Source organism: Equus quagga, chromosome 6 (assembly GCF_021613505.1).
Source record: "Equus quagga isolate Etosha38 chromosome 6, UCLA_HA_Equagga_1.0, whole genome shotgun sequence".
Classification (NCBI taxonomy): domain Eukaryota; kingdom Metazoa; phylum Chordata; class Mammalia; order Perissodactyla; family Equidae; genus Equus; species Equus quagga.
In genome coordinates, this window is record NC_060272.1 from 62,557,063 (window position 1) to 62,577,562 (window position 20,500).

General features: G+C 35.2%; 1 protein-coding gene across 1 annotated transcript in view; it reads right to left on the reverse strand.

Annotated features, from left to right (window-relative positions):
• Positions 1-20,500, reverse strand: part of INTS6 (integrator complex subunit 6) — an 83,171-nt gene that overhangs the window by 15,573 nt on the left and 47,098 nt on the right. The window contains exons 5-9 of the mRNA XM_046664279.1: positions 12,212-12,395; positions 5,997-6,122; positions 4,282-4,436; positions 292-444; positions 28-160 (exon numbers count right to left, since the gene is read on the reverse strand). Coding sequence (XP_046520235.1) covers positions 28-160; positions 292-444; positions 4,282-4,436; positions 5,997-6,122; positions 12,212-12,395 — 751 coding nt within the window. The remainder of the gene's footprint in view (positions 1-27; positions 161-291; positions 445-4,281; positions 4,437-5,996; positions 6,123-12,211; positions 12,396-20,500) is intronic.

The following is a 20,500-nucleotide window of genomic DNA, read 5'->3' on the forward strand; positions in this document are numbered from 1 at the left end:
ACAGAGGATGTGACAAGAATGACTTACCTAAAAGGGGGAGGAGGACTGGGTAATTATAAGGCATCACAAATAAGTTGACACAGTTCAGTGCTGTACTGGCTTTTAAGTAACCAAAGGGATGACCAAGTTCACTATATTTTGCACTATTGCTCACATACACCTGTTAAAAAGGAGTGGTTAAAACTTCATATTTAATAACCTTTACAGAATGTTATATAAACCATTGATTCAACTTAACTTTTAAGAAACATTTCACTTAAGTTTTTAAATCACTATAGTTATTCAGCTCACCTGCCAACATGTTTGAGGAGATTTCCTTTCCAAGATAAATTGAGTCAGTGGTGAAGGTTCTAACTCGTATTTGTCAAAAGGCAATTTGTCAATAACCATCGGTTCACAGTCTGTACAGGAAAACTTCACCACAGGGTGAGATGTACGAGGTGGCTAGAGGGGAAAATCTTATTATTACTATTTACAGGAAATATCAGAAACAAACTCATTTTCAGTATCATTCACTAGCAAAATTTACTCAGTTCCTCAGTTTTGCTAGGGAGAGTTTAATTTACTACTGAAAGCACCATTAAGCTGAAAGAAAATACTTAAAAATGTAATGCTTAAATTATACAATATTCATAAGAAAAAGATAAAACACTTCAAAATCTATACAGAATAAAAGTGTTTTTACGTCTTAAAATCAAATAGATACGTTAAATGCAAAATTTTGGAATTTAGCAAGTACTAATTAATTTTTACATCCAAGAAACAACTAATGTATATAGAAACTTTCATTAAGTTCTCAATTGTAGCAATTTAATTACTTGCATAGAGTAGTGGCTTCCTAACTGATCATACACCTTGATCAGTAAAATTTTTTGAATATATAATACATTAGGACATATACACATTTATTTATAATTTGTAAATTATTAACTTATAGGTACATAATAAAATACATACGAAAATAATGTTAAAAGTAGGAGAAAAAAATAAACAAATAGAAGTTCCAACGTTTTCCTTCCCTATTCCAGTAGACTGTTTTAGTTATCCCTGTGGTATACACACCCTACTTTGGAGACCCTGTTCTAGAGGTACACAAAACAAAATACTTTAAAGAAAAAAAAAATAAGGCATCTTACACTATTTCCCCCCTTAATAGTCTCCTTCCTAAAAATCTCACCAATTGAAGACTGTTGAAGAAAATATGAGCTATAAGGAAATAATTCGAAATTTCATAACTATAAAGGACTCATTAGCCTCAGTTACTACCTATGCACTGATGGCTCCAACATCTACAGTTTGGGACTAGATCTCTCTTATTTCTCTTATGTATCCAACTGGCTACTGGACATAACCTGAATCTTCTATAGGTCCCTCAGGCACATTATTACCCAATTCATTATTTCTCCCTCAAACCACAAAACCTGTTCTAAAAACCTAGATGTTGTCCTTAATATCTTCCCCACACGCTCCATATTTAACTGTCACAAAGGCCTAGACAAAATGATACCACAAATTCTAAGCCACTTAACAGAACACAGAAACATGGCAGATGCTCAGTATTTAGCTACTGTCCTCTGTCAATACTAAATTCTCCTCTCTCTAGAAATTGATCTTCTATTTCTTACCATTCTAATTCATGCCTTCATCTTTCTTAGACTAGGCTAGTCCAACTGCTTATTTTTAATTAGTCTCCCTAATTAGTTAGTCCCCTCCAACCAATCCTATGGCCATGAAATATAAATATGATCATATAATTTTCCTTATCTGAAATTACTTGGTAAAACTAGCAGTTAATCACCTAAAAATAGGGCCCAGACGCTTTTCTGTTAGTATCCTATACAAAGATCCTTAATGATCTGGTCCCTGTCTGCCTTTCAACCACCACACCATGTATATACCCTGTGCTCCAGCCAGCCCAAACTACTTGCAGTTACCCACAGAGATCATCATCTTTCTTGCTCCTGTGTGTCACATGTTATCCCTGGCTGCTTTATTATTTTCTCCCTTGCATACTGCAAACAAACAAAGTTTTGAAGTTTGAACTGGCAAGTGCCAGCCTCTAAGAGACTTCTTCCCCGAAACTCTTTCTCGCCACGTACTCCAAACACACACCAAGCAGTTAGGCACCACATCCTCTGCCCCTCTGTTACAGTTAGCACACTGTACTCTGTTATGTTTACAGGGCTGATCTTCCTATGGATGGTCAGTTTCCAGAGAGGACGCACCATGTTTTACTCATCTTGTGCTCCTGTGCCTAGCATGCACCTGACACATAGCTACAAAAAAGTGAAACTCACTTTTTTTGGGGGGGGATGAAAATCTTAAGATCCAAGAGGAAAAATGGGGGGGGAGGGTAATCCTCCAGAACTTGGTAAAGAAAATTTTGCGTTCATTATTTCATCCAATCCTATGAGAGAGGAGCTATTATCTCCATTTAAGAGATGGGAAGTTGAGGCTTAGAGAAGATAATTAACCAAAGGCACATAGTTAATAACTGGTAGAGCTATGATTCAAATTCTGAACCAGTCTCTAATGAATCCCATTTAATTTCAGTATCAATACTTCTTATTTGAAATACTATTACTTACAAAAGTTTCATTTCCCCTCTAATATCCTTCAGTTACTAAATTTTGCCAGTTCTTTCCAATATTATCTGTTTTCTATGACTTTCCCTTCCATTATCTTAATTCAAACTCTTAAAAATCTCTTACATGAACCTTAGTTATAGTCCTCCAGGTAACCTGCTTACCTTCCAACTCATCTGCTTCTAATTTTGCTGCATATAACCACCAACTAGATTAATTTTCCTAAAGCAGCACTCCATTAAAAATGTCTTCAGTTGTTCTATGAAGCCCACTGAAAAAAGTCCAAATTCCTTAACCTTGCATTTAACATCATGAGCAATTGGTTTATTTAAAGTACTCTCAATGTCCTGCATACATGTCACAACTCACCTTTACTAGCTCCTTTTCATTCCTCTAAACACCTTGTTCTTTTTCACTTCAATACTTTTTTCTCACAGTTTCCTCCTGCAACTGAAATCCTACCCACACTTCGAAACTCTCCCTGGCCTGTAACAATTTTCAATAGACCACTAGAGCAATATTAACAGGCGATGCTTTTGATTATGGGTTTTGGATTTCTTTCTATTAGGACTTAACAAGTATCACTCATACTACTGTAGGTGTTAAATAAATACAATAGAATGAAGAACCAACAGACAATACTTCATACAAATATAATATCTGTTCTGTAAGAGTTGAAAGGACTTCAGAAGAGAAAGTAAAATGACCACAGAAATTGAGAACCTCTCTATAAGGCCAGACTAAAAAACTATGCTGGCTCAATCAGAAAAAAAGGAAAGGAATATATAAAAAACCTCAGTGAAATTTACAAAACCTTAATTTCATGTACTACTTCATTGAATCTCTAACAAATAAAGGGAATACGACTTTACAGACCTTGTATAAAGTAAAAGTAAAAATTATCCTGAAGAGTTGATATAGATTTTAAGTATAAAAGGTTTCCAAAAGGGTTCAGTTTCATTCATAAATGATAGGTACATGAACATTATTAAAGACTGCTTAACGATCTTTGAAATACAATTCTTATCTTCTAAGGGTAATATTAAAAGGACCACTGTCATTCTCTCCCACAAAATATCCTGTGATGTCCTGAGATACTGGAAAAAATACTAATCTGAAAAAAACAGTGTATTAACAAGATTGAATAGATATTAATTTATATAAATTTACCCATTATAAGAACCATATAGTGAATTCTGATAATTCATCATGATTTCCAAAAAAATTCATGTAAACAAGACCAGAAAATCTTTTCTACCTTAAACCTCCAGAATGAAAACATTGAATATAACTATAACCATGCAAGTCAACATGAATTTCCAAGACTAAGTCCTAAAAGATTACAGGCAAACAATCAGAACTGTTTTCTAAGTCTTCATTTAAATTCTAAATTGTGTCCCAGAGACAAATCTTCATGTTACGCGATGTTTAGAGTCCAAAGAGAAACTCGTTACACCTCTGATTCTGTACACAGATGCCAATAATAAAAACATAAGTGTAGTATTAGAAGGAAAAAATGCCTTTTTTCTATTACCCATAATGTACAATAGAGTATACTAAAGCAAGTGACAGCTTATCATAGCATTTTGGACATGTAATTCCTGTAAATTAGCCACCCCTTTAACTGACAGCAGAGCTTTAAACTGAAAGCAGTTAAATAGTACTATTACAAAGTCACAGTCTCTCTAGTACTTACTAGTGTTGGAGAATTCTGATCTGGCCAAAAAGATTCTGGAACAGGCCAATGACCTATAGGAACCCCCGTTTTAGGATTTGGTCTGACATAAATGAGTTTGTGACAGCTATGCCAAGGCTGAGATCCAAAAGGCCTTGATATATCTGGCTGCCCATCTATAGCAAAGAAGTTAAGACAAAGAAAGCATATATCATTAAGGGAAAAAAACATGAAAGATTAAATTATATCCATTAGCATTTAACTTAATTAAAATGTCCCCTCATCCTTGGTCAATTCTGGATTTTCCCATTTTTCTTATATGGTAGAATACTATCATGACTGGTTAACATTTAGATTAGATTAAAATTCACTAAAGCACGGAGTCTGCAAATTCCCACTCTGAGTTCAACAGTTGATAGGTCCCATAGCACCCTTTGCTTGCCCAGTAAGGATATGTAAACCATACTTTATGGTAAATACTTGTCTAACAGATGATATGTTTTCCCCACCAGATGATGAGAGCAAATGCCCAATTTCTTTCTATCTTTCTTTCTTTTTTTGAGGAAGATCAGCTCTGAGCTAACTGCTGCCAATCCTCCTCTTTTTGCTGAGGAAGACTGGCCCTGAGCTAACATCCATGCCCATCTTCCTCTACTTTATATCTGGGACGCCTACCACAGTAGCTTAGTAAATACGAGGTAAGTATTGCTAAATGAATATTTCTTTAAAATCATTTTAACTAAAGCCTAATGATTAAAAAAAGCTTAACATGCAAATCCAGATCCAAAGCATCTGCTTTTAATACAAAAGTATTCTAGCAAAACAGCAACTCTCTTCAACAGTTCAGTAAACATGTACTTAGTGCCTAACTCTAAGCCAAGTACAAAAATAATTTAAAAATACATTCCATGTCTAACATTCAATTACAATAAAAAGTTTGTTTTTTTAAACCAGACACAGTGATACAATTTATATAATCTTACCATCTTCTGCTCCTTCCCTGTAATCCCCTCTGAGAGTACCCATTTTTTTTGTCTCTATGACCTTTCTCTCCTCCCAATTGCCCACTCTAGTGGAACACCTCTGCCAAGTGTCATTATGACTTTCTAATTGTTGTTATAAGCTACATTGTACAATGCAGAAGGTCCCAGATACAAGCTGTCCATTGGTTCTAGTTTAACTCCTTACACCATATGGCTAATATAAATAGCCCCTGATCACAGAACTTAGAATAAAGCCACATGGAGCTTAGCTAGAGTTAAAAGAATCAAGCTTAATGGCAAAGACTGGTTCCTCATTTTTGGAACCACACAAACTATTTTGCGCTGACCAGTTTGATCCTTAGAAAAAATATAGTTATTTGAATTAAATAAACACCTAGGGTTGAACACCCTTGTGAATTAAGGGACATAGGAGAAGCACATATACTAGAGACAGGCAATGTTAAAACACTAGAAAGGAAATATGAGGTTGCTAATCTGTAAATGCTTAAAACGGTTTTTGGCTCTTACAAAATTTCAGGCTATGAACAATCAATATAAAAAAATGACGCTACTGAACCACTATCAGTTTACCTGGACTTTCCTATTTAATCTTCCCTCTTTACCAAGAGCCGTTTTGTCATCTTAACTGTTTGGCCTTGTCAATCTTAAGGCCAAATTAGAGTAATTTTTCATTTCTAGCTGAATAATTGATAAAGCAAGTTTAGAATGTCTATAAGAGAAGTGCAATAATACCTTCTACAGGGGAAGGATCTGGTCCTGCTTTTTCAAAGTTTATCACTACCCCACTTTGCACTTTCTGCACCAAGGACTCCAGACACTGATTCAGCATTCTTGGAGAACATACAGAATATGAGCGGCCTGAGATAAAAGGAATAGTGAACTAGTTAGTTGCAGAAATTCCTACCTTTAGCAAGAAAGAACCATAATGGGGTTTCTGACAGTACTGATTAACAAACTTCAATGGTAAATTTTGACTTATTTCATTATCTTACGGAAGAATGAACAAATACAGTTATTTTCAATCAACCAACAATTTCATTTGTGAGAGTTTTTTTCTAATTATAGGTATACAGAAAATAGTAATCTTGGTCTGAACAAACCACAGTGAAAAAGATCCACATTATATTTATTGTATTATATATATATTACAGGTGATTTAAAGTATATATATTATATATTAATAGATTCTCAATCATTTAATTATTTAATTGCTGGCAGTTATTGCATATTTTAAATATTTGCACTTTAATATACAGATAGTAGCATGTGCTTTTCTGAATTTCATTTAGCTTATATACTTGGGAATTACCTATCTTAAATGAATTTCCCTTTTGTATATTTTGTATATTTTAACCTATAGGATTTTTAGTTCAGAAGTATTAAAATGTGATTTTAGTGATTAAGTGATTACGTGAAAAGATCTCAGAGATTTTCAATAAATATATCTGGACTTGTTTTGTCCCATACTATAGTCAATGGCCACATATGGCTATTGAGAACTTGAAATATGGCTAGTCCAAATTGAGATGTACAGTAAATATAAAATATAAACCTGATTGTGTAGACTTAATATGAAAAAAATATAAAATCTCAATTTTTAAATATTAAGTTCATGTTGAAATATTTTGCATATATTGATTTAAATAAAAGGTATTATTGAAATTAATTTCACCATTTCTTTTTAATGTGACTACCATAAAATTTATAATCACATATGTAACTTGCATCATATTTCTATTATGTGTGCTGATCTAGACCAATGCTGAAAACCTTGACAACTAAAATTCAATCTTTAATCCAACACCTTACAAAGTTATTTGCAATAAGCTCAATATGGAAAAGTCCTACTCTTTTATAAATTTAACCAATGATTTCTGCACATGGCTATAATCATATGTGACATATCACATTACTCATATTGATTTATACTTAACATGATTTGCTAAAGGTTACTTGGAAAAGAGAACATTAGGCAGTAGTGTGATTCGAATCCTCAGTCAGCTTTATTTAGAAAAATAAGTATCCTATACATAACAAACAACTTACCTGTATTACCTGTATATGATAACGTTAGTCATAATCAGAAAAACACTGATCAATTACTGAGTGTCTATATGTCTGGCACTATTCTAATCACTTTACCATATTAATTTATTTAATCCTAGCAACAACCATATGGATTTTCTTCATTTTACAAATGAGAAAACTAAAGCATGTAGAGGTTGTTTAGTTTATCCAAGTTAATAAAGTAGTACAGCCAAGATTCAAATCCTTACAGGGTATTAGAAACTTTAATCTGGGTATGCTTTGTTCCTTGGAAATCATGATGTTAATTTGAAATCAATATTTAAAATAGAATGTCTATATGGAGTCAAAGTTATGTGAAAGAATTGGTAAATTAAAAATATTTTTTCCAGGGCCAGCCTTATGGCCGAGTGGTTAAGTTTGTGTGCTCCGCTTCAGCAGCCCAGAATTTCACTGGTTTGGATCCTGGGTGCGGACCTGGCACTACTCATCAGGCCAGGCTGAAGCGGCATCCCACAAAGCACAACCAGAAGGACCTACAACTGGAATATATAACTATGTACTGGGAGGGGGACTTTGGAGATAAGAAGAAAAGGAAAAAAAGAAAAAGACTGGCAATAGATGTTAGCTCAGGTGCTAATCTTAAAAAAAAACTTCCAAGATAAACACATACATAAAACAATACATAAAAAGGCTGACCATCTTAACATATAAAGTATTTCGAAGACTATACAAAGGTTGAATATCTTACTTCATAAGACTTTAGCATATTCCCAAAATGTTAAGTGTAAAATTACAGCAATTCTCTGTACTCTCCTAACCTGTGTCACCATGAATTAATTGATTAGGAAAAGATAAGTAAATGAGTTACGTTCTTAGCATGAAATAAAATAACTAACAAAAATATTTTATGAAAATTAGAGAAAAAGTGAATAAACCTGAATCACTTGGAAAATAAAATCTACTAATTCTTTTGGAAATTAAAGAGGAAATAGCAAATATTGCTATCTTTACAAAATGAGCCTGTATCCTATGTGATGTTTCTCTTCTTCTCTGTGTCAAAACTCAGCCCTTGGAATGTATGATACTTTGTATTGAAGCACAAAGTTTCTAGGATCACTAATTATGTTTGTGAGAAAGGCACACACCTTCAAGTCAAGAAGCTGTCTCACTCATGGTTATGTAGAGTCCACAAAAAAAAATCAAACTAAATATACTGAGTCTGAAGGCAGTAAAGTTAAAAAGAAAACTCCCACAGAAATCTACTAGATTAGCATTTTAGTAAAACAAAAGAGACAAAAAGAACATTTCTAAATTGAACAACAACCCTTACAGAGGCTAAGAAAGTGAAATTTATTTAATCTGGAAAAGTCTCCTAATTTTTATAAAATGCTTTTTATTCTCAATACTCCCACCAAAAAACACGTCTGCTGGGCATTTTTTGATCTGATATCATGCCTGCACCTCCCCTAAACCTGCTTTTCCCCAGTGTACTCATCTAGGTCCGTGGATAGCCATTCACCCTCCAGTCATCAGCTAACTGAATCATCTAGGAATCATCCTTGATTCTTTCTTCCCTCATTGTCCTCATCCTTTGTTCTCCTTTGCATCAGACCACCTCTTACCACCTCTAAACCTAACACTTTAGACCAAAGTACTATTATCTCCTACTAGTCTACCTGCTTCCATTCTTACTACGTTACTGTATATTCTCATCTAGCAGCTGAAGTTACCTTTCAGAAATAGAAACCAGATGTCACCTCCCATAAAAAAGTCCTCCAGGGGCTGGCCCCGTGGCCGAGTGGTTAAGTTCATGAGCTCTGCTTCGGGGGCCCAGGGTTTCGCCAGTTCAAATCCTGGGTGCGGACATGGTACCACTCATCAAGCCATGCCGTGGCGGCATCCCACATGCCACAACTAGAAGGATCCACAACTAAAAAAAATACACAACTATATACCAGGGGGCTTTGGGAGAAAAAGGAAAAATAAAATCTTTAAAAAAAACAAAAGTCCTCCAATGGCTTCTCATCACACTTGGAAAATGAAAAATATTTATTATGGCCTAAAAGGCTATTGCCTACCTTTCTAAACTCACCTGTTAACTTTCTACTCCTCCCTATGTAAGCTCCAGCCACAGCAGCCTTCCTGCTGCTCCCAAAAATATAGAGCATGTTACTTCCCTTAATATTTCCTCTGCCTAAATCTTCATATGGTTTACTTCATTATTCAGATCTCTGCTCAAACCTTAACTAGACTTATTCTGGTGATCCTTTCGTAATATATACAAATATTGGATAATTATGTTGTACACCTGAAACCAATACAATGTTGTATGTCAACTATACCTTAATTAAAAAATGGAAAAAAAAGAGGGTCAATGAACATGCTGTAACAATAATTTTAGAGGGATTAATATTTTTAAGATACAACCAGGGCTGATTCAATCCCTATTCAAACAAGTAGCTTAAACTTCAAGGTTAGAGATATGCAAATGCAATTTATAAAAGAATAATGGTTGTTTTATTTACTTCTTTAGACAACGAGTATCTCCAAGGATAAACAACATTTTAAACTGATTCAAACTGGGGTAAGTGTATCCTTTAGGTTAACAAAACAAAAGTCACCTGCTCAGAAGACTTCTCAAGAATATTCATTCTCTACCTCAAGTTACTCTCTACACCTTTACCCTAGTTTTTTCTTCCTAGTAAGTAGCACTCCCTAAAATATTATGTATTCATTTTAACTGATTTTTGTCACAGTCCAAAAATGTAAGCTTTCTGTCTATTGTTCCTGCTATAGTCTCAGCATCAAGAACAGTTATCCGGCATAGAGTGGGTATTCATTAATTACCTGACAATAAAAGAAAAATGCTTACAATGACAATTCTGCAATTTTTTAAAAAACATACACAAAAAATAACAAAATATTAATCAATTATTTTGGCAACACAGGCAAATTTCTTTCCAATTCTTACCTAGTGAACATGAATTATTCTATAATGAGGAAAATAAATGTACACACACTACTCTTATCAAGTTAAAAAAGTGCAAGGGAATTTATTAGCAGGAATTACATATTTGGATAGTGCAATACCAGTGGATATTAGCTTTTCTGTTCTTTCTACTTTTCTAGTGTTTTATCCTCAGAACTTTCTTTAGTGAATTCTTTTAAAATTAAAAAAAAAAACATTGTTCAGAGATATGAAAAGATGAGTGGCATTTGAGCAGCTTCCCATTACTGCTAGCAAGAGCACGAACAGAGACAAATAAACCACTACATCAGGGGAGATTCGGGATGTATATTTGCGGAAAGCTTCCTAATTTCTTGACCAACTAAGGTTTGTGGGTCATTGGAAGATATTACCAAGGGAGACTTCAGAAACTTCTCCTCTGGAGATGTTCCTTTCAAAGAATAAACAAAATAACTTTAGTACATTACTGCCCAAAGGCAAGGATATTAACTACTACATGATGTCTCAGGTTCTTTTTAGACCCTCTGTGATTATACTACTCACTTCATTTCACACTCGGAATATTTTTGATCCTAGAAGACAAAAGTTATAGTACATACAGTCCTATAACTTTATCATAACTCTAAGTTCGAAGTAAGTAAAGTATAGAGGAATTTCCAATGGGAGAACGTTTAAATTATAGCCTCAGAGCCCTTCATCAATTTGTTAAATAAAAATCCTAGAGTTAAGGAAAAAAACCCCAAAAAATCAGGATTTTTGCAAGTGGGCCAGTTCAAGGCTGAACACTAAAATTCCCTGAATACAAATGTGCTTCTACCTATAGAAACAATTATGACTATCACTGAAAAATATATCCATGCCGAGGGAATTGTTAGCAGTGAGTTTTCAAATTTAGATAAGTTTTCCCTTAAAAAAATATATTCCTATACCTTTTTCCTATTATAAATCAAATTGTGAAGGTATTACAAGAGTTAACCAAAAAGTACTTCTATAAAATAGAAACATTTAATAGTGTGACTAACCACTTCCTAAGTTATCCCCTTCACATACTTGTGTAGGATACCCTTTTCGTTTGTGAATTTTGCAGATTTCTAAAACCCACAGAATTTTAGAAGAAAGGCACCTAAAATATTAATTAGATTTTATGTTTTCCTTTAACTTATGTAGCTGGCTATGATGGAATCTCAATAAAGCACCGACTATGTTTGGAGACTATGTCACAGACCCCTGACATAGGTGAAAAAGTGATATGTAAGACTTGGACATTTTAGTATCAAATTCCTGAGGTGAGAACTAAAATGTTCCATGAAAGCAAGAATACCGTGTCTGTCATATTCACTACTGACATCCTGAAGCATGGAACAGTGCTTGGTACACAGTAGGCACTCAACACATTTGCATATGAATTTAACCTACCTATTAACCAATTCCACATTATAGAAGTGCTGAGTCTATTACACATTTTGTTTCAAGAGTGTCATTCACTTAGCATGGCTAGACTAGCTGGACTAGCTGGCTAAGACTGCACTACCTGTTTCCTCTCACCTCTAATTTAGATTCCTCTTTGCCTCTGGGGAAAACTGCACTTAACCAGACATTAATCATTACATGGATAATGAGATGATTCGCAAAACATTTTTCACAGAAAATAATTCTACAGCATTTGTAAATCATTGGTAGTCTTTGTGGATAAAAAAAACTTAACTCCAAATACCAGCATTTTCTATATGGGTAGAAAAAAATTACCATTCATTATCAGATCCAATGGTATTCATATCCTATTTAAATCAGATCATAGATCTTCATCAATGTAGTTTTAAAACCATATGTCTACTAATTCCTAGTATTAACTTGTTAAACAAAAATAAACAGGAAGTTTTTGAAATGTACATTTTAAAACATCAGAAAACTCTACTTTAAGTCACTGAATTACTGCCAGCAAAAAACTTACCGCCTGTCACTTCACACATTGGTGTGATTGCAGAGTCATCTAAAGGCACACCTGTCAATTGTTCTGATTCTACTGACATGGTGCCAGGCAACCGCAACACTAATGCAAAGAGTCTCTGATCCCAGCGAAAAGGTTCCTTGGTCAATTCACTTCCAGGCAAAGGAGAATTAAGAGGTAAATGGAGCTGAAAGTAAGGGGAGGAAAAAAACAATAAGATTTCCACATGCTATTTTTCCCAAAAGGACACATTAATCATGAGTCTCCTATGACTTAAAAAATAAGCTCAAAAACAAAAGCTTATACAGATATAACTAAAATAGCACATGAGATATTGTTACTTCAGTTTTCTTAACCTTTACTCTGAAGACCTCAATTGATAAAAATCTATTACTGTAATGCTTTTCAGATTTCAATTCAAGTAACCATCAGGTGCTAAACTGCTTCCAAATAAATTTCATTTAATCACTAAAACAACCCTATGATAGATACCTTATTATTCCCATTTTCTAGATTTAAAAGAATGGGTCTCAGAGAATAAATGATTTAGCCTCCTGGGTCCAAGTCAGTCCTTCTATTATACCACAGCAGCCTCAAATACCTCCACAGTTAATAATTTCAAAAATGCTTCATTTTATACAAAACATACATTCCCAAAGTGTTTGCATAAAAGTAATTTTGTCATTCTAATTACACATTAAATATATCAAAGGTAATGATTCTTACCACATATGAGTAAAGGTAGAGGGTTTGGGAGTTTTTTCAAGTGTTTCTTAATAGATGTCTCTCCCCATCCCCATCAAAGCTGCTAAATCAGAAACTGAGATTTTTAAGAATCTTAAAAAGCTTTAAAGTGATGTTTCTAAGGGGCACCTCTGTACCAACAGAGTAACAGAGTACTAACAGAGTCCACACATCAAGCTCAGCATAACTAAATGGGGACGACCAGACAGTATGCATCTTATGATGTGATGTAACAGAAGTACACAACATTGAAAGGAAAGAAAAAGAGAAAGAGAAGGAAAGACTGAATATGAATCTAATCAAGCCTTTAGTTCTAACTACCATTTTACAGGGACTACTGGGGATACAGGATCAAGTTAAACACCACCACAAGGGAGCAATCAGTCAAATTCAGAATGTGGGACATTCCACAGGACAGATGACCTAGTTTCTCCAATAAATCAATGGCATGAAAAAGCAAAGCGTGGGGAGGGTTGCTGGAACTGTTATAGAATAAGAGACAAAACAATCAAAAGCAAAGATTTTTGAGACAATGGGAAAAAATTTGACATATATCTTCCTGGAATTATTAATATTTTAAGTGTAATAATGACATGGTACTCAGAAACACAAAAATCGTATCACTTATAAAATTTTAAAAACTAAAAATAAAGCCCAGGATCAGCATACTCAGGGACTTATTTATATAAATATTGGAGTTTTCTTTAAAATATAGAACACACTTTAAAATTATCACTTCCAAATTAATTGCTAGAGTTTATACTACTTTAGTCATAAAGCAAGACATGATTGTATTGCTTACAGTCTTTCTATTTCTCACCTCAAAGATTTCCGAGCTTGATAAATCTAGGGATTGAAGTCATTCTATACTGACTTAAGACTCAAGCTTCTTCATTGACTTATACCAAACCATTAAAAAAAAAAATCAGACTCTATTCTAAGAGTTCGTACTGAAGCTCTTCTAAACTGGCACCTCTCTCCAAAAGATTCATGCCAAGAGAATGTGCTGCAAGACTTTATCAAGATCAGCCAAGGTTTTATGGCCACGGCCAGGAGTCCTGAGCTCTTCCTCTGGCACTAATCCTACTTAAGGCAGAAGTCAGAGTTGCAATAAGGAAGGAATGCTGAAGAAATCTGGGCCAGGATGTTCTCTGAGGAAGGTTTTCTAACTGCAAAGGCTCTGTGACACTGCAAAACCGCTCAGGAACTCCAAGCCCTTGCTGCTATTACCACACCCTGTCAGAAAATAAGAAAACACTGTTTCCATCATCTCCTGTTACTCCAAACCAACCACTTTGTACTTGGGAAGCACAACTACCAAGTGCTTGGTCATTTTCTCTCCAAGATCATAGAACCATCAAAGCATCAGTGACACTGGCAGAAGAGGGTTTCAACTGTTAATGCAGTTGCTCTGGGAAGTAATGGATATGTGGAACTGTCTCAAGAATCTAGTAGATAACAGTACTGCACAGACCCCAATAATATATATATAATAATATATAAGTGGTGGACAGGACAATAATAGACCCCAAACTATGTACATATACACACATACACACACAACTAATCAGATAATAATCACATACACACACACACCACAAAACTAATGAGATAATAATCACATACACACACAAAACTAGTCAGATAATGATGAGCATCTACAAGGGAGACAATACATAATGAAATAATTGGCCTTCGGCTGTAGACTGCTAGATTTAGAATGTATTTCAAGTAAAACAAACAAAAAAACCAAGAAGGGTCACAAGCATATTTTACACATAGCTATATCAGTTTTATAAACTTGTCAAATTTTTATTCACTTTTCTATTTCTGATTATTTCCACTTTCCCATATCACTACCACCCACTCTCATCACCAAAGAGGAGGGGGAAAATCCCCTATAGCTGAAATGTACTAGTAAAATAGGAAGGAGCAAGGCAGGCAAAAGGCAAAAAGTCTGAAGGAAAAAGATTCTTAAGAGAATTGAATTACTCTGAAGTCTACAACCGAAATTCTAGCAACATCTTAAAATCACAAAGTGAGGTCTTTCTGAATACATGGACTTTGAGAATCAAGGCAAAGTGCACAGAAATCAAGAAAAATATAAAATTAACCATTAAAATGTGCAATAAATATGAACAGATAATTCCCAAAAGTAAAAAACAGGTTAAAAAAAAAAAACCCAGGAAATCCATAAGGCCTACAAGTATGTGGAAAGATGCTCAAATATACTAATAATCAAACAATACAAATTAAAATATCAGTGAAATACCATTTCACACCCATCACATTAGCAACATTTAAAAGTTTGACAATATCAAGTGATGACAACTATATAAAGCAATGGGAACCCTCCATCATTCCTACATACAACCATTGTGGAGAACAATTTGATAATATCTGTTGAGCCGAAGAAGAGTATACCCTAGGACCAGCAACACCACCTCTAGTTATACATCTTAGAGAAACTCTCACATAGTTTCACAAGAAATCACATAAAAAGAATACTGTCTACAACATTATTTAAAACAGAGGAAAATTGGAAACCACCTAGAAGTCCAATAAGGGAATCAATAAATAAACTGATCTGCTCATAAACCAGAGTTGAAATTAATAAACTAGATCTCTAAGATCCAACATGGATAGATCTCAAAGCAATATTTTTTGGATAGCATAACATACATACATTCGTGCATGCATACACTGATGAATTTTCACAAATTGAATGCCCTTGTGTAACTAACACTTATATCAAGAAACAGAATCTTTTAAATTTATGTCCCCTCCAGCCACTACCTCCTCTCTAATTGCTTAGTTTTGCCTGATTTTGAACTTGATATAAGTGGAATTATAGAGTATGGTCTCTCTGGTCTATGGTTTGTTTCATTCAATATTATGGGGGTGAGATTCATCCATACTGTTGCATATTTAAGTGTAGATCCTTAATTCCCATTGCCATATAGCATGTGTGTGTGAGAGAGTGAGAGAATATACTATAATTTATTTATCCAATTTTTTCTTGACAGGCATTTGGGTTGTTTCTAGTTTGGGCATATAATGAATATGCACAACTATAAAATTATAGTACATGTCTTTACGGGAAACATATTTATGCATTTCTGTTGGGTTCACACCTACTAGCAGAATTGTTGGGTCATAAAGTATGAATATATTTACTTTTATCGGGTACTGCCAGTTTTCCCAAGTGGTTGGACCAATTTATACTCCAACCAGCAGTGCATGAGAATACCAGCTGCTCCATATCTCCTTCAGCAACACTTAGTATTGGCTGTCTTTTTCATTTTAGCCATTTTGGTGTGTGTGTAGTGGTGTCTCGGTGGGGTTTTAATTTCCCTGACATCTACGGAAGCTGAATACCTTTCACACATTTCTTGGCCATTTTTGCTGTGCTCTTTTGTGAAGTGCCTGTTAGTCTTCTGCTTGCTTTTTAAAAAATTGAGTTCCTAGTCTTTTTCTTATTGATCTGAAGGATTATTAATATATTCCAGATGAGTCCTTTATTGGATGTAGGTATTACGAATATCTTCTCCCACTTTGTGATCTCTTTCACTGTTTTAGTGGTATATTTTAATAAATAGAATTTGTTATCTTAATATATTTTTTCCTTTCATGGTTAGTACTTTTTGTGTCCTCAAAGATCATGAAAATGTTCTACGCTTTCTTCTAAAAGATTTATTATTTTACCACTTACACTTAAACCTGATTTGGGACTCAGCTAACACTGAACTAAAGCTCAAATTTTAATTATTTACTTATTCACTGAACACCTACCATAAGCATGGCATTATTTCAGGATCTAGTAAGGAATATACCAAGCCAAATAAAGAAGATCTGAGATAATGTTTTAGCTAGCTCATGTTAAGAGAAACTATTGTAAAATCTCAGATGACCAGGATTCTCATAATTTGTAGAATGTAAAAATAAATAAAAGTCAGCAAACAGTGAAAGAAGATAAATTTATTTTTAAAACATCTTTAATACAGGAACCAAACAGATTTCTCCTGGCATACAATCTAACTGGCTCCTGGATGATGATCACACCAGAGCCTACTATGAGAGTCAAGGTTGAACGATTTGTACCAACACTTAGGAGGTTTCCCCTTGCACTTGGATATTCTACCAACTGGTTCTATTACTGAAGTAATTCAAATTATACATCCTTTAATAATTGTACTTCCCACCTTAAGTTGTTTGTTTTTTTTTAAAGATTGGTACCTGAGCTAACATCTGTTGCCAATCTTTTTTTTTTTTTCTTCTCTTCTCCTCCTTAAAGCCCCCCAGCACGTAGTTGTAGGTCCTTCTAATTGTGTTATGTGGGATGCCGCCTCAGCATGGCCTGATAAGTGGTGCTAGGTCTGCACCCAGGATCTGAACCGGTGAAACCCTGGGCTGTCGAAGCAGAGCGCACGAACTTAACCACTTGGCCGTAGGGCTGGCACCTTCCCACCTTAAGTTTTAATGACCTATTTACTTGGCTGCCTATCTTACCAGTTGGAGAGAGTGCAAGGAGAGGGATTTGACTCTTTTCTGTGTTCCCCCATAGTACTTGTCAAAGGAAAGAATAAAGGAGGTCCCTCTCATTCCGACAGCCTAAGAACAGTACAAGAGTAAGAGGGGCAGCGTGAGGGGTGCAATCAGAGACAACCACCTCTTAGTGTCCTGCCAACAAGATTTGTGCTCCCCTCCCACCACCACACATAAAGATGTGGATACAAACACACAAACACAGCTTCCATGGTAATGTCTGTAGGTCAGAGAACCAAGCTACAGTCTTATTTCCAAGAGCTGCGAGCGTTATCCTCTCCTAACGTAACTAGCTAATCCTATGACTCTTGTATGTGTCCATACATGAGGATACAAAGACATAAGCTGAAAAACCTGCCTGACACCTAGAGCAGGGATGGAGAAACGATTCCATATGTTGAGCCATAACAACTACCCCATCTAGATCAGTGTATAATACTTATGAGAAGTTACATATGGACATACTTCCACTGAGGCCCACACAATATAACCTCATAAATTCTTGGCTTATTCAGAGATACAAAGAACATGACCATGTATTATTTCTTGCCAAATTTTCTTACCTCGCAAACCAAACCATGACTTTTCTTTATAGTTTAATGCATTGGCCTAGTACCAATGAACTTGGCACAGTATCAAAGAAGTAATTAGGTCATTATTAATAGGCAATTTTTAATTGTTATCATGTGAGGCCTTTTTAAAAAAATAAGAATGGGGATCAAAAAATCAAGCCATAACTCAAGAAATTATTTAATGAAAGGCAACACATTAGACATTGTAATTTCCTACCTTCAAGAACATGTAAATAAATAACTGTAATATGTTATGACATGTACAATAGTAAAAGTATGCATGATGTACAGAGGAATAAGTGGTCATCTGGGGGATGAACCAGGGAAGACTCACAGAGGATGTAGCATCTGAGTAAGTTTGAAGAACGAAGTTTACTGAGAATCTAGAACCGTTTGCAGATTAGAAGGCATATACAGAGTAAAGACTATGATCAAAAACCTAGGAGGTAAGAAATAAAAAATACTGGGATAAAAAACTAAATTAAAATTCAAAACTACTAGAGAGTAAGGTACAGAGAAGGAGAGAAATTGAAGATTTTAAGAATGGGTAAGGTTTTAATCTGTGGGAGACAGAGGAATAACATTCAGGGAAAGGCAGCATGCAAGGAACATAATAGGAAGCATTCAGGAAATTAGTAGCCTAATCCAAAGGATCAAGCTTAGAGAAAATATAGAGAAATGATAAGGAATTTTTCTTCATCTGCTAGTCATTTCCTAGTCTTTTCACTCTACTAAAACAACTCCCACTCTAAGTCATTAATGATCTTCTTTTGGTCCTTGTGGTAGATGAGTGTGGTGAAAGTGTTCCAGGCCTAAGCCTTAACAGGCCTCACAGCTTCGTTGTTACCCCCTTGGGAGCCGGCTGCCGTGTGAAGAAGCTTGAACTAGACTACTGATTGATAAGAGATCACATGGAGAGACAGAAGCCACAGGGACAAGAAGCAAGATGCCCAGGCAACAGTGCATCAAAGCCCCAGACATATAAATGTGGCCATCTTGGATGTTCCAGCTCCAGCTAAGCCCCTAGTTGAAGGAAGCCAACCTACAGAATCTTAAGAAATAATAAACTGTTGCTGTTTTAAGCCACTAAGATTTAGGATGATTTGTTACACAGAAATAGATAACTAAAGGAGTCATTAAATCTAGTGGAGATTTTTCAGATTTGGCTTCCCAGCAGCATTCAAAACTATTTACCACTCTTCTAGACACTCTTCCTTTGGCTTTCACACTGAAATATTCTCATGTTTTTCTTCCTCTTCTCTGGCTGCTCTTCTGTGTTCCACTCCAGATTCAACCTCCAATAACCTAGCCATTAAATGCTGTAGATCATCAAGGATCAGTCTTAAGCGCTGGCCAATTTATACTCTAGACCCTCAACCCACCTACCCGGAGCTTCAATTACTATTTATACTCAGATAATATTTAAAAATTTTATACATCCAGCCTAGATCTTTCTTCGGAGCACCAAATATTCTTTTGCCTACTTAACATTCCCTCATGAATGGCTCAAAGTACCTCAAACTCAACATGTTCGAAACTGAACTCATGATTTTTCTCCACCCAAAATGCGACTCTTTCAACATTTCCTAGCTCAGTGAATGGCACTATAATCTATCCAGTTTTGCAAGAAACCATCTCCTTCCTCCTTCTACCCCCAAATGCAATAATGTCAGCAAATCTAGTCAATTTAACCTTCTAAATATCTCTTGATATTGTTGCTTCTTTCTGTCTCTTCTACCATCACGAATCTCCTCGGCCAAGCTCTTGTCAGGACTAATGCAACAATGCCTAACTGATCTTCCAACATCCACTTATCTTCCCCTCCCCTGCCCCTGACTTCCAAATAAAACTCTTGGACGGCTTCCTATTGCTTTTATGTAAATAACAACATTACTTAGGATGGCCTCAAAGCCCCTTGTGTGGTCAAACCCAACCTTCTTTTCCATTTTGTACAATGATACCTCTTGTTTTATGCTCCAAGTCACATAAGCCTTCTTCCAGTCCCTTGTTCTTAAAACATACTCCCTTTGGGAAAGAGCCTTCGTACAGTCCCTCTGCCCAGTATGACCATCCTTCCCACTTGTTGTGTAATAAATCCTACTCATCTCTTCAGATCTTAGCTTTCCATGACAACATTGCACCCTTATTGTAGGCTCTCATAGCATATATTCCTCCTTTTTGCGTGATATATAATAATTGCAATTCCACTTTTATCTATGTGATATTGTTACTAATGTTTGTCTTTTCATCTAGACCCATGGGGGAAGAGCACCTGCTTGTTTTCACTCACCATTTGATCCTCAGAGCCTAGCTCAGTGTCTGGTTCATAGAAGAGACACAGTAAATATGGCTTAATGAATAAATGGATAGATGAATAAATAAGGTAACTGGCAACTTAGTGAAGGGTATACAACTTAGTGAAGGATATTGA